A 16,533-nucleotide genomic window follows, 5' to 3' on the forward strand; every position below is an offset into this window, starting at 1 on the left:
TAGTTGATTATTGATTGATAATTCTGTGTCTCCAGCAGGAAAAGAGGACTGAATGTGACTATAAAGAGTGTTCTGACAGGTGACGAATTAAAGGAAAAAGCTGTTCGACCCCCGATCGTTTGATAGAATGGCCTGGCTGAGTGTGAACGCTGGATTTGTGACACTAATCTTTGGTTCTCACCTTGAAGCTGTTGTGATTGAATGGACCCTCTGTGATAAGTGTGAAGCTTTTAGAGTTTCCAGCTTCTCTGCAGAAATGTTTGAAGCATTGTCTGCTGTCATGACGACGAGTTTGTCTCCAAAGCGTGTGAAGACAGAAATTAGACTCTGCTTTAATGTTTTTCTGAGTAAAATCACACACTTTGTTGTTGTAAACTGCAGCTCGATGGGCTGACGAGGCTCCAGTGAATCTAATTTAGGATGTTCATGGTTTATTTAGTGCAATGCACCATATATATATATATATATATATATATATATATATATATATATATATATATATATATATATATATATATATATATATATATATATTCATAGGGGAGTCACGGTTGGTTTTACAGGAAAGTTCGTCTCTCATTCGCCTCCCAGCAGAGAGAATAAAGTGAATAAACTCTTCTGCTAATGAGGCAGACTCCATTTGTGTTCACCGTCAAGCGATAAGACGTCCAGGTCAGGACGATAAAACAAGACGGGATGAGAGATGAACCTTCAACCAGAGAGTTTATGGATCATTTCAGAGCTGGAGGACATTTGGGCTTCAAAATGACAAAATCAGCCTTCTGTTTTCCAGTGTTTTGCTCCATATTGATCAATAACAGGTATTGATTGGCTCAGCTTCCACATCAATGGTAGCATTTTCATTCCATGTTTTCTGTGTTGTTTGCTAACCCTACTCTAATCACAGTAACAGGGTTGCTAATCCATGCTATTGTGATCTTTTTCTCAGCAGTAGAAGCTAGATATTTAGCTGTTACTGCTGACCAAGAGGACAAACTGACTGATGGAAAACAGTCAAAAGAATTAGTCTGATCCTGATAATATGAGGTAGAATGAGACATTCAATCAAGGCTGACAATGTGATGAAAAGATGGAAAATAGAAGAGAGGACATAGCTTTGCTCTACACATTCTTTAGGAAAACTGTTGGATCATGGAAACGACAAAAACAAGACAGAAAACGACAAAAACGAAACACAAAACGACAAAAATAAGACAGGAAACGACAACAAGAGACACAAAATGACAAAAACAAGACATGACATGACAAAAAGAGACACAAAATGACAAAAACGAGAGAAAATGAAAGAAACAAGACATAAAACGACAACAACGAAAGAAACAAGGCAGAAAATGACAAAAATGAGACTAGTGCTACATTGTGTTAGCTAACGGTGTTGAAAGGCTAATCGATGATTGATGCAGTTATGTTAGCACATGAATAAAAGTAGGAGTTTTATGGAAAACATGGACTTGTCTGGGTGACCCCAAACTTTAGAACGGTAGCGTGTATAAATCATGTAAAGGACCACTTATAGCCCCCCAGTGTCTCCCCCTGCTGTCCATTCTACAGCAGTGTGTTTATGCTGAAGTGCTTCCTGATCTTACCGACTGAAATCAGTGGCGGCGGAGCAGTAATTGTCACTTTTGCCGTCTCATTTGGCAGCTGCAGGGTTTAGAAACAGTGGGTTTCGGTGGTGTGAAAAGCCCAATCAGAACTAATCAGAGCCTCTCTTGTTTGTGCCCACAGCGCCCAACACTGCCCCCTATGGGAGCACGGGGAGCGCCGACGCCCCGCTGGCCTGCCGCTACCTGGTCCTGGCGCTCTCGTCCTTCATCAGCGTCTACTAGCGGAGGCCCGGCCGGACACAGTGACTGTGGAGAGCATTTATGAGTCCTTTTTGACATTGCCGATGGCTGGAATCCAATCTGGTACAGTTTGTTGCAGAGCTGTGATGGAAATAATCCGTTTCTGAGGGGAGTTTCTGTTCTTTTTTGTTTTTGGTGAAATCTCTCATGTAAATACTCTGATGTTTTTTTTAATTATTATTATTGTTTCCTCTCCCTTCTGTTGGTTTTTTTATTTCCTGATTGTGAATCCCCCCCACCCACCTCCCATCAAATCAAACCCCCCAGAAATCCTCCAAACCCACTTCATGCATCGTTCTCCCTGCGAGGCGATCGGTGCAAAAAACTGACATTTTCATCTGTTTTTATTTTTTTGTTTGTTTTTTTTGTACATGGCTGAAAAGAAGCAACTGTGCCAAGTCTCTCAGTCCACAAAACTACCATTCCAGTGTTGTATTGAATGTATTATGGGCTGCTGAACAAAGGACAGACATTTAGATCCCTAACAATACAAGATTTTAATTATGGGGTGTGCTGAAAAAATACAGAAAACGAAAAAACAGAAAAAACAAAAGACGAAAAAAGGCAGGGCTCTTTCAGGACCCGTGTTGTCATGATTACTCCGTAGATGGATGAACAGTGTTCAAGGTGTGCTTTGTTGTGTTCTCTAATAGCTCCATCAGTTCCTATGATCAGGCGGCCGTCGAAGTAGCAGAAAATATCGTATCGTATCATTTAATTTCATCTAGTTAGGCTTTTATTTTGAAGTGGTACCACAACATGACGAAAAGAAGACGCAAAACGACAGAAACTAGACAGAAAAGGACAAAAACAAGACAGAAAAAACAAAAATGTGACACAAAAGACAAAAATGAGACAGAAGTCAACCAAAACAAGACACAAAACGGCAGAAAAGACACAGAACGACAAAACAAGACACAAAATGACAGACACAAGACACAAAAGACAAAAATGAGACAGAAAACGACAAAAATTAGACACAAAGTGACAGGAACTAGACAGAAAATGACCAAAACGTGCCTGCCGAGCAGCTTAGACCAGGCGGCCGTCGAAGTAGCAGAATATTCCGTCTCATACGTCATGATTTCATCTAGTTAAGCTTTTATTTTGAAGGGGGAACAGCTTTCTTCATCCAACCACGACTCTATAGGACGGAGGAACATCACTGCCCTGTGTTCACATCCTTTATTAAAATATGAAATGCTCCTTTTCCTCTGAGTCCACGTCTGTGAACATCACAACAGAAAGCCAGAGCTGCATCACGTTCCAGTGTCGGGATTCTGGGAACATTTCTGCAGAAAACTCAACCCTTGAACTCACAGCGGTCTCTTTTACAGTTTATCGTTTCCCAGAGAGCCAAAGCCTTCCTCCCCAAACAGTTCAGTACAGAATCTACAAGAAAACATAGAATAACTAAACCTGCTTTGACTTCTTGTGTTAATTATGAGAGATAAAAACAAAGCTCAGAAACACGATCAGCGCTCCAACCGTGGTCTAAGGTGCTGACAGATCCTCCAGGATGAGCGACTTTCACAAACAGATGACAAAAACGAGACACAAAACGTCAGGAGCAAAACAGAAAACGACAAAAACAAGACCGAAAACGACAGAAACAAGACAGAAAATGACAAAAACGAGACACAAAACGACAAAAATGCGACAGAAAATGACAAAAACAAGATAGAAAACAACTTAAACAAGAGAAAACGAAAGAAAGCATAAAACGACAACAACAAAAGAAACGAGACAGAAAACGACAAAAATGAGGAAAAAAACGACAAAAACAAGACACGAAACGACCAAAACGAGACACAAAAGACGATCAGAGTCAAATTAAATCACCAACCTGGCGACTTTCTGTTGAAATTCAGCGTTTGGAGGCTCTAAACCAGGGCTGCTGTCAGAGTTTCCTTTGTTTCGGCATCTTCATCCTCCAGTATCTATCAGAGATGCTGTAATGCCTTAATAGATTTCTCTCCTCCAGAAGCTCTCAGATAAACTCATAGTGTTCCTGAAGACTGAATGTTCAGAAACTTCCAATCAAACCGATGGTTCCTGCAGGTATTTAAACTGCAGATCTCCAGAAGAATAGCCATCCCAGATAAAAGAAGCACAAACACTGTTCTGACTTCAACGTTTTGTGGTGGTTTTGTTTGAAGCTCTGCTAAACTTCTCTTTCTTTTATTGTTTGTACTGAAAATACTGCACCGTATGATCTTGTTTAAATGTTAAGGTATAATGAAATGGAGTCAGAAGTATATTTATTCTCTTCCTTTATGAAAACCATGTATAAAAAAACACCTTTGAACGTGTAACACTGGATATGAGGCGCAGTGTGGCATAGTTTCTACTGTTGTCGGTTCATTTAGATGCCATGACTGTCGCTGGTTTGTTAAAAAGAACGATGTTTGCCGTCAGATGATCTACTTTTTGGAGCAGGGAGGGTGTGAACCAGTAATCCAGTATTATAGAGCAGAATAAATGTGTGTATATTTGGAGAATATAGGAACCTTTTGGTCTTAGAGCCAGTGTGTAGTGTAGTTTTCACACACTCTGAGTGTTTGACGATGTGCAGAGAGTCTGGTTGTGCTGCATGTCAAAGTTAACCTGTGTTTTTGAGGTGGCCACTTTACACATATTCAGACTTTTTATGAATTTTCTTTGGTCTAAGAACACTTACCTCCTCCAGACCTCCAGGCCACGTCTGTTTGTGGTTTATTGCTGATGAAAACTACTGCTGTTCAGAGTCCTGATGATTATTGTGGCACCATGGTGACAGTCTTTCTGAGCACCATGCTAGTATTCCATATGAAATGTACTGGATGTTTTCAAATTATGCTATTAACGAGTCCCTTTTATCCAATTATTATTATTATTATTTGCAATAAAAGTCTTCATGTTACAACGGAAACCCACATCTGAGTTCATGAGCGCTCAATGACAAAAACGAGACACAAAATGGCAAAAACGAGATACAAAATTACAAAAACGAGACACAAACTGATAAAAACGAGACACAAAATGGCAAAAATGAGATACAAAATGACAAAAACGAGACAAAACTAGAAAAACGAGACACAAAATGACAAAAACGAGACACAAAATTACAAAAACAAGACACAAAATGACAAAAACGAGACACAAAATGACAAAAACGAGACACAAAATTACAAACACACAAAATGACAAAAATGAGACACAAAATGACAAAAACGAGACAAAATTACAAAAACTAGACACAAAATGACAAAAATGAGACACAAAATGACAAAAATGAGATACAGAATTACAAAAACGAGACACAAACTGACAAAAACGAGACACAAAATGACAAAAATGAGATACAAAATTACAAAAACGAGACAAAATGGCAAAAATGAGATACAAAATTACAAAAATGAGACACAAACTGACAAAAACAAGACACAAAATGACAAAAATGAGACACAAAATGACAAAAACGAGACACAAAACTACAAAAACGAGACACAAATGACAAAAATGAGACACAAAACTACAAAAATGAGACACAAAATGGCAAAAATGAGATACAAAATGACAAAAATGAGACACAAACTGACAAAAACGAGACACAAAATTACAAAAACAAGACACAAAATGACAAAAACAAGACACAAAATGACAAAAATGAGACACAAAATGACAAAAACGACACACGAAATGACAAAAATGACACACAAAATGACAAAAAGAGACACAAAATGAAAAAATTGGTCCAAAAATTACAAAAAATGAGACACAAAATTACAATAATTACACAAAAATGACAAACAAGACAGAAAATGACAAAAAGGAGTCAGAAAATGACAAAAACGAGACACAAAATGACAAAAATGAGACACAAATCACAAAAACGAGACACAAAATGACAAAAATGAGACACAAATTGACAAACACAAGACACAAAATGAAAAAAATAGTCCAAAAACTACAAAAACGTCACAAAAATGATAAAAACAAGACAGAAAATGACAAAAAGGAGACACAAAAAAACGAGGCACAAAATTTCCATAATGAGACAAAAATGACAAAAACAAGACATAAAATGTCAAAAATAAGACACAAAACAAAAACGAGACACAAAATGACAAAAATGAGACAAAAAATTACAAAAACAAGACAGAAAATGATTTTAAAAAACTAAGAGAAAACAACAAAAGAAGACAGAAAATGACAAAAATGAGACAAACAAATGTACCTTTAGTGGTATCAGGCATTAAAATGAACAAGAAATTGAAGAAAACCAGGGTGAGCTCATCATTTTTTCCTGACTTTAATTGGTATCAACATGACTCAGCTAAACCACGAGCTGCACCAGCTACGATGAAATTTAAACAACAATTAACTGTCTTCACACGAATAAACCACTAACTCTGATAACATCAATTAAACTGAAGAACTGTGGTCCAAGAAAATCTCCATGAAGACAAATGAATGAGTCAGCAAAACATCTCAACTAGTACGAGTTAGAAAAACACAGTATCAAAGGAGCAGAAAACACGTCTGTTCTAAACGCTAGAATCACATGACCTTATTAACGTCTGCAAACATGGATACATACGTGTTCCCAAGTACAGGGCCGAGAAAAAGTACTCAGATTAAACCTTTTACTGCTTTTCAACAAATAATAGTCACTTTAATTTGGTATCCAAACATCATGATGCCACCACCACCGTGCTTCACATCATGATGCTGCCACCACCATGCTTCACATCATGATACTTGCTCCACCGTGCTTCACATCATGATGCTGCCACCACCATGCTTCACAGTGGGGATGGTGTGTTTGTGATGATGTTCAGTGTTTGGTGTCCATCAAACATATCATCTAGTCTGATGGACATAAAGCTCCATCCTGGTCTCCTCAGACCAGAGAACCTTCTTCCAGGTATCTTCAGAGTCTCCACATGTCTTCTGGTGAACTCTAGTCCAGATTTAATTGGAGCTTTTTCCATCAGAGTCTTTCTCTTTGTCTCCATAAAGCTTTGACTGGTGAAGAACAGACAACAGTTGTTGGATGAACAGTCTGAAGCTGGAACTCCTTCAGAGGAGTCATAGGAGTCTTGGTGGTCTCCCTAACTAGTCTCTTTCTCCTTCAGAGCAGTCATAGGAGTCTTGGTGGCCTCCCTCACCAGTCTCTTTCTCCTTCAGAGGACTCATATGAGTCTTGGTGGCCTCCCTCACTAGTCTTTTTCTCCTTCAGAGGGGTCATAGGAGTCTTGGTGGCCTCTCTCACTAGTCTCTTTCTCCTTCAGAGGACTCATATGAGTCTTGGTGGCCTCCCTCACTAGTCTTTTTCTCCTACAGAGGGGTCATAGGAGTCTTGGTGGCCTCCCTCACTTGTCTCTTTCTCCTTCAGAGGGATCATAGGAGTCTTGGTGGCCTCCCTCACTAGTCTTTTTCTCCTTCAGAGGGGTCATAGGAGTCTTGGTGGCCTCCCTCTCTAGTCTCTCAGGTCTTGAGGATGTCCTGCTCTAGTCAGATTTATTCATGTTCCATCTTCCTTCCGTTTCTTAATGATGGATTTAACTGGACTCCAAGATCTTCAGGAACTTTAAATGTTCTTGTCGTTGACATTATTTAGTGGAAATCTGTTTTCACTTCAATTTTTGTCTAAAAAGTGAAACTGATCATGATTAAATGTTGAAAACCAATAAAAGGGGAAACCTCCATGAAGGTTGAATACTTTTACTGGCAGCTATATGAAGGAGTCACCTGGTTTAAAATGAGCAGGAAACACCTGGTTGTGCTAAGCTAACGGAGTTAACAGTATTTACTCTTTAGGTCCAATAAAACAACCTACTGTGTTATTTTAGTGAAATCTAATGAAACCATCAGGACTTCTGTCATTCTTTATCAATATATGATGGAAGTCTTGTTGGTTTCAACAGATCCTTCAGGTTTCAGGTCAGACGTGTTCATAGCGTGTTTTACTCCTCCTAGCTTTAGTTTCAATCAGCTATCCTGAAGTTTCTGGTGTAAAAGTTAACAACAGCTTATCTCTTTGTAAAAGCATTTTTTTAAAAATCTCCACTTCCATCAGAACAGCTGGTGCACCTACAGAGGAACAAACCCACTCTGAAAGCTCAGGATTCTGTCTTTCTACTGTGAGTCACGGTTCTGTTTGTCATCGACCGTCTACAGAGTTAGTCATAGAGACAGACAGATAACGTTTCACCCTCTGAACACCAACACTTTATAAAGTCCTGCAGAAACACAACAACCATGAAGAGATCTCAGATGTTTTCTGTGCAGAATGACAGAATGCCAAGGATCACTAAACAAAATTCAGTTTCTTGGATTATTATTAATTATTAACTAATCGTCAAAAAGCAACCAGGAATCAAGATGTCCAACATTTTTCCACAGATGTCACCAACACTGGAAAATACTATGGTGACTCTATATACTACAGATATTTAACTATTTATCTTTAATCTGTTCTGATTCTTGTCTCTTCTCAGTTCTGCGTGAACACTGCCTGCAGTTCAGTCCAGAAATTACACAATTTTTATCATTTTACTGTAGCCAGTTAGCGTCTTGTAATTTAGGGTTTTTTTTTTTTTGCCCTGCTTTAGAAGACCTTGTGGGTCCATCAGCTGTGTTTTTGTGGCGTTGTGTAGCCGTCTTAATCATGCTGTATCACGTTCATCTGATCTGCTCCCCTCTGGCCTCCAGCTCCATAAATCCTCCTGAGCCCAGATGGCCGGATGCCACAGAACACAGGATTAACCACTGTTTGCTCATCACTGACCGGACTCTGCTGCTCACATACAAACTCCCTCCATCCCATAATGCACCCACACTAGATTATACCTTTTTTTTTTTACCCCTTCCTCGTAGTGCGGGGCTTTCCAGTATCCGATGACCTGAATACGCTCTGAACCATCCGCGGTGTGACCGACCTCATAAAGGCTCAGATGTGGTGTTGAAAGGAGGCCAGGCCACCACCTGCAGAGATCCTCACCTCACCTGCAGCTTCGCCTGACAGCAGCTCACTTTTAAATTTAACAGAAGAGGATTTTAAATATTCATGCCAGATCGTATTATTAGGGCCCCGCAATCCCCATCCTGAATTTTTAAAAGTCCCATTTCAAAGTGTCCTCCCGAGCCGACGCATCGAAGCGACGGTTCTGAATGAATGCGTTTATTAGCAGCTCCAGTTTGTTGCTTTACAAGACAACAGCTGTTCAGAAAGAGTCTCAGAGGGGACGGGTTCTGTCCTGAATGTGCCTTTAAAGGATTTTATCAATCAAACCAACTGTTACTTAGAGCATCTCACACCAAGCTCAAAAGATTCATTCCATTGGCTCACAATCTGAAGCTAACGTCCCATACAGGAAGTCCTCGGTTTACGGCGTCCTCGACTTACGGCAGGGGTGTCAAATTCATCATAGTCCAGGTTCAACATCCAGTCCAGTCTGATCTCCAGTGGACCAGACCAGTAAAACCACAGCATAATAACCTATAAATAACCACAACTCCTAATGGTTCCTTTGGTTTAGTGCAAAAAGTATGTTCAAAATGACAAAAGTCAGACAAAGAAAGACAAAAAACTACAAAAACAAGACAAAATCTGACAAAAAGAAGAAATAAAAAGACAAAAACATGAGACCAATGACAAGTCAGACAAAACAGGCAAAGAACAACAAAAACAAGACAAAATATTGCAAAAATGAGATACAAAATGACAAAAAATGAGACAAACAACACAAAACAAACAAAAAAGAGACAAAATGTTAGACAAAAAAGTTAGAAAGCGACAAAAAAATGGACAAACGAGACAAAAAAACATGAAACAAACATGATGCACAAAACAACGAATAAAGCAAAACACAAAATCACAAAAATAAGACAAAAACCACATGCGAGACAAAAAGGAAACACAAAATGTCAAAAACCAGAAACAAAACAATCAAACATGAGACAAACAACAAAAGTCAGACAAAAAAACCCAAAAAACAACAAAAATGAGACAAAATATCACAAAAATGAGACACAAAACAACAAAAGAACAATGAACAATCTATTTTTTTTACTTTCTGATCAAAACAATTTGTCATGGTCTAGAAATTATTTTAAATTTATAGTTTTACTAATTTACAATCTGCAGTTAGTGTCTTCTCTGGAGTTTTCATCCTGCGAGCCGCATGTTGGACACCCCTGACCTACAGCGTTTCGTCGTTACGTCAGAACTGGTTACATGGAACTAGTTGACCAGCGGATGAATACGTCGTCACGCAGCGCTATAAGACGGTTTTATTTCCATTCTCTGGTTGTACGCCACCTTGGATTGTGTTACATTCACTAACTTTTTGCCCTTCATTATGGCTCCAAGTGTAAGTCAGACTCTTCTGATGCTTGGAAGAAAAGGAAAGCCGTCTCCATCCAACTAGTTAAACTCGTGCTTGCAAAATGAGTCACGAGTTGCAGCAAACTGGACTTCTTTACTTTACAGAGTGAAAACTGCAACAAAAACAGAATAAAACATCATGAATACGTGTAAATGAATCCTTTCATCTGAACCAGAAAGTCCAAAAATGAAGTTAATTACTCACAACATTACCTCTGTGGCGTTTACTAAGTAGAGAGCTGTAGCCGTCGTAGATGAATAGCGGACAGAAGAACAACAGCTGTCAACGGACAACTTCAAAATAAATCTTTTTCAAAATAAAAGTACATTGATAATTCTGCCTTAAGAGCAACACACCATGGTAGTGAAATTAGATACAATAAAACGCTGGGAACAGAAACACTGACAAGCATCGACATTATTAGATCAAGTTGTAAAAACAGGTCAACATGTTCTGTTATCTTCTAGAAAAAATGATTCATACATGCATGGAAGTTGTTGGTATTCAGGACTTTTATGAAGAACTGATCGACATCGTGATGCACGGAATGGCCTCGTTTAGATTTTCACCGTAGTTCTGAGAATCGACTTCCATTAATCCGTAGGAACAGAACTCTGATGTAAGTCGAGGACTTCCTGTATCTGCTGGTTCTGTTCATTTGCTCCACTCTGAGGTGATTTCATGAAACATTAACAGGTTTAACAGCCACTCTGCCCCCAAATACTGTAAAAAAAAAAAAAAAAAAAAAAACATGTATTAAACACAGTTAAATGTCATCTTAATCAGAATAATTCTGACTACAGAATCGTTGGGTTCCGGCGTATTAATCTATCTGGATATTTTCTGGTCAAACTCTTTCTTCTCACGTTTATTATCAACACACTTCACCTGCTGCAGAAAGTAAAGCTTAGAAACTGAGGGTTATTCAGCAGATCAGGTGTATTTCAGGCCTCAGACTGTATTTTACATCCATAAACGCTGACGGTGAGTCATTTTCTATCACAGCTGATGCAGATCTTTAACCTCTCAGCTTATGTTTTCTGCACAAACAAAAAGGAAACACAATGCTGTGATGTGACAATCAGCGACTGGATGCAAATGAATCTTTATAGAAACAGATTTACATCCGAACTCGCTGCAGGTCGTGGAAGTGATTAGCATCGTGTTTGTGGCCGGCGTGAGCAGAGATCGGCTGCAGGAGATGTGAGGATTCCTCCTGACCTCCGGTTAATGAAACCCTTCCCGTGCCTTTGTCGGTTTAACGGGGAGATGGTGTCGTTCAACACGCCGAGCTCCTGCAGCCGCCTCCCTGAGCTGTCAGTACCCGAAAAAGCAGAAAAAAAGAATAAAATCGGGGCTTCTTGAGTGCATTCGGTTTGGTAGATGTGTTTGTTGCTCAGCAGGCGAGAGCTTTCCCCTCCTGTCAGACCCGAGCACAGAAGGAAGAAGAGATTTCTTTTTCTATAACCAGGCTGGGAGCAAGTTTCAGTTCTAAATGGAAAAAAGAAAGAGCTCATGTTTTGCGAAACAGGAGCGTTTCTCACCAACATTTCAACACAAACAGCCCGTGGTTTCCGCCTCCAGTTTTCTTTGAAATCCATCTGAAAGCTGCCAATGCAGAGGGACGCTGTTTTAAAAAGAGGCTGCATCAAGTATTTGTCAACCTGTCCCTCATTATTTCCACTGAACTGGAAAATAAGTTGCCGGCCGATGATGCGGAGCCGGAGATAATGCCGGGTTTAGAGGCAGATATCTGGAGCAGGGCTCTCCGTGACGCCGGCGGCTGCAAAGTGTTTCTCATGAAGCCGATTGAAAGGTTTCCGTAGAGCAGAGGAGTCAAACTCATCTTAGATCAGGTTCAACATCCAGTCCAGTCTGATCGCCAGTGGACCGGACCAGTAAAACCACAGCATAATAACCTATAAATCACCACAACTCCTAATGCTTCCTTAGTTGTAGTGCAAAAAGTGACAAAACTGAGACACAAAATGACAAAAAATGAGACAAACGACACGAAATGAAACAAAAAACAAAGAATTAGACAAAAAAGTTAGAAAGTGACAAAAAATGGACGAACGACAAAAATGAAACAAAAAATGACAAAAGCAAGAAACAAAATGACCAAAAAATAGACAAATACAAGCGAGACAAAAAAACACAAAACGACAAAAACGACCCACAAAACAATGAATAAAGCGAAACACGATGTCAAGAATAAGACAAAAAACACAAGCGTGACAAAAACGAAACACAATGACAAAAAACAGAAACAAAACACAAGTCAGACAAAATAAAGACAAAAAACAACAAAAACAAGACAAAATATTACAACAATGAGACACAAAACGACAAATATGAGACAAACGACACGAAACAAAACAAATAAGAGACAAAAATGAGACAAAAAGTTACAGAGCAACAAAAAAATAGACAAAAAACACAAGCAAGACAAAAAGGAAACATACAACATCAAAAACATGACACAAACGACAAAAGTCAGACAAAAACAAGACAAAATATCACAAAAATGAGACACAAAACAACAAAAGAACAATGAACAATCTATTTTTTTTTACTTTCTGATCAAAACAATTTGTCATGGTCTAGAAATTATTTTAAATTTATAGTTTTACTAATTTACAATCTGCAGTTAATGTCTTCTCTGGAGTTTTTACACTTTGAGGGCCCGATTGGACCCTCTGGAGGACCAGCTTTTGGCCCCATGTTGGACACCCCTGCCATAGACGAAGCGTCTTTACTCCACTGACAGTAAATGTGATCCTATTTTTCAGTTTTCAGGCCGATCACACGTAGTTTTTATCTGGTCGCTCGGTTCTTGGTAGCATCACGTGGGTCTGAGGTGCAGCTTTTCTCCTCTTTCTTTCTGTAAATTCAATATTCTTTTCATTTTTACAGGAAAAAATGAAGAAGTTTTCAGTATTTGTGTTTTATTGAAATCTTCATGCTGACCAATAACGTGATGAGAAGGCTGGAATGGAAATGTTGGAAGGTCCTTTATAGCCACCAGTTGTACATTTATAGGCTCTAGATCACTGGAATGATATATACGGCTTTAAATGGCATTGATATATCTATCTATAATATATATATATATAAATATACATATAAATATATATTGATATTTGTCCAGAAATAAGAAATTTCATGTACTTTACTATTACTTTGAAGCTGACATTGTGTATAGCACGTATGCAAGTCCATCTTCATCATGTTTGATGTAATTTTGTAGCAGTGGTTTGATACTAATAAATGGAAGTTGATGATGGAACTGGACTCCGTGTTTCTGTTGAAGCTTCTACTGACCAGATACCCTACTGGTCTGGACCTAGACCTCATCCTGTACCAGGAGGACCCTACTGGTCTGGACCTAGACCTCATCCTGTACCAGTAGGACCCTACTGCTCTGGACCTAGACCTCATCCTGTACCAGTAGGACCCTACTGCTCTGGACCTAGACCTCATCCTGTACAGACCCAAACCTCATCCTGTACCAGGGGTACCCTACTGGACCAGACCTCATCCTGTACCAAGGGTACCCTACTGGACCAGACCTCATCCTGTACCAGGGGTCACTTACTGGTTCAGACCACATCCTATATCAGGGGTCACCTGCTGGTCTGGACCTAGACCTCATCCTGTATGGACCCAGACCTCATCTTGTACCAGGGGTACCAAACTAGTCTGGACCTAGACCTCACGCTGTAACAGGGGTACCCTACTGGTCTGGCTCTAGACCTCATCCTGTACCAGGGGTACCCAACTGGCCTTGACCTAGACCTCATCCTATACTAGGGTCACCTACTGGTCCCAGACCTAATCCTGTACCAGGGGTCACCTACTGGTCCAGATCCAGACCTCGTCCTGTACCAGGGGTCACCTACTGGTCCCAGACCTAATCCTGTACCAGAGGTTACCTACTGGTCCAGATCCAGACCTCATCCTGTATGGACGCAGACCTCATCCTGTACCAGAGGTCTCCTACTGGTCCCAGACCTCGTCCTGTACCAGGGGTCACCTACTGGACCAATACCTCATCCTGTACCAAGGGGTCACCAACTGGTCCAGACCTCATCCTGTACCAGGGGTCACCTACTGGTCCAGACCTCATCCTCTACCAGGGGTCACCTACTGGACCCAGACCTCATCCTGTACCAGGGGTCACCTACTGGACCCAGACCTCATCCTGTATCAGGGGTCACCAACTGCTTCCAGACCTCATCCTGTACCAGGGGTCACCTACTGGACCCAGACCTCATCCTGTATCAGGGGTCACCAACTGCTTCCAGACCTCATCCTGTACCAGGGGTCACCTACTGGTCCAGACCTCATCCTGTACCAGGGGTCACCTACTGGTCCAGACCTCATCCTGTACCAGGGGTCATCTACTGGTCCAGACCTCATCCTGTACCAGGGATCACCTACTGGTCCAGACCTCATCCTGTACCAGGGGTCACCTACTGGTCCCAGACCTCATCCTGTACCAAGGGTCACCTACTGGACCCAGACCTCATCCTGTACCAGGGGTCACCTACTGGACCCAGACCTCATCCTGTACCAGGGATCACCTACTGGACCCAGACCTCATCCTGTATCAGGGGTCACCAACTGCTTCCAGACCTCATCCTGTACCAGGGGTCACCTACTGGTCCAGACCTCATCCTGTACCAGGGGTCATCTACTGGTCCAGACCTCATCCTGTACCAGGGGTCACCTACTGGTCCCAGACCTCATCCTGTACCAAGGGTCACCTACTGGACCCAGACCTCATCCTGTACCAGGGGTCACCTACTGGTCCCAGACCTCATCCTGTACCAGGGGTCACCTACTGGTCCCAGACCTCATCCTGTACCAGGGGTCTCCTACTGGTCCAGAACTTTTCTGGCTTCATTGGACTTTTTGTGTCATTTTTTAGTTATTTAAGATTGGTTTTGTCATTTTTGTGTTATTTTGGCGTTCTTGTGTGTCTCTTTGTGTAATTTTTCAGTTATTTAGGCATGTTTCTGTGTCATTTTTGTCATTTTATGCTGTTTTGCCATCCTTTTGTGTCTTTCTGTGTCATTGTTGTGTTATATAAACATCATTTTGTCATTTTTGTGTTAAATTTGACATCACTTTTTGTCATTTTGTGCAAACAGGTTGTTTTAATGGAGAACAAGAAGGAACAGAAATGTCAATGACGGTAAAAAGCTGCGACTGGAGATGATGTCAGACAGGAAGACCGGTAGAAAACTGCTAAACGTGCGTTAATCTATTTGAACATATAGACATTAATATCTCCCACTAACTCAGGTTAGACATTCTGATGTTCCAGATCTTTGTTTTCATACATTTCTCTGTGATCTTAGCTGAATATCTCTGTTCTACTGTATCTGCAGTCTGAACACATGCAGTCACACTGGAATAGAATAATTTATTCATAACAACATGTTTCACACTAAAAATATCCAAGTAGTCCGTTTAATGAGGAGACACTTTGTGGTTTCCTCTGAGCTCCTTCTGTTCAGAAAGGACGTCTGGATTTATTAGTTTGAACATATATCTGGATGTCAGCACTTTCTCATGGTTCCAAACTTCCTAAAGATGTTTCTGGGAAACAGAAACTGTGATTCTTGTTGCTGCTGTTTCAGAAACTGGCCTGTGGAGGCAAAAGTGAAACTATAGCATCAACAAATGAACACAAATCAAGAAAAAAGATCATAATTAGACCAACAACATATTAAATCCTCATGTTTCATTTATCTAAAACCCCACAGGGCTTCTAGACTTTTAGTGTTTCTGATTCAACTATTGAAGCTCTAAACACAAATTATAACTCCTCATTAATTATATTTACACTGCTGGAGCCCCAATTTGTTCATTTTTTAACTTGAAATTCAAGAAAAATAGTTTGATGAGTCAAAAGTTTAGAATACATTTTGGCTTCTAAATAGATTTTTTAAAGCTGTGTAGAAGATGTTTCACCATGCTGAATGGATCTCCTCTGTTCTCTGTTTCTGCTGCATTTATTTATTCATCCAGAAGCTTTGATTTTCCTCTCATTTTCATTTCTAACAAGCTTTAGGGCATTTAGAAAAATTTTTTTTCAACAATTCTGCACAGATTTATGCCATTTCTGACAGTTTTTAAGTCATTTTTGCACAAGTTTTTGCCATTTGGGACAAATTGTGAAGCATTTTGAATCTTATTATTATTTTTTAACAACTGCGGACAAGTTTCTGCCATTTTAGACCATTTTTGAGCCATTTTAAGTGAGTTCATGTAATTTCATA

At 40.0% G+C, this 16,533-nt stretch overlaps 1 protein-coding gene across 2 annotated transcripts in view; it reads left to right on the plus strand.

Moving 5' to 3' along the window:
- negr1 (neuronal growth regulator 1) overlaps positions 1-13,532 on the plus strand; it is a 234,287-nt gene extending 220,755 nt beyond the window's left edge. For both annotated transcript variants that reach the window (XM_055018587.1, XM_055018589.1), the window contains one exon: positions 1,750-13,532. In XM_055018587.1, coding sequence (XP_054874562.1) covers positions 1,750-1,850 — 101 coding nt within the window. In that variant the 3' untranslated portion in view covers positions 1,851-13,532. The remainder of the gene's footprint in view (positions 1-1,749) is intronic.
- The last annotated feature ends 3,001 nt before the right edge of the window (positions 13,533-16,533 follow it).

Source organism: Amphiprion ocellaris, chromosome 2 (assembly GCF_022539595.1).
Source record: "Amphiprion ocellaris isolate individual 3 ecotype Okinawa chromosome 2, ASM2253959v1, whole genome shotgun sequence".
NCBI lineage: Eukaryota > Metazoa > Chordata > Actinopteri > Pomacentridae > Amphiprion > Amphiprion ocellaris.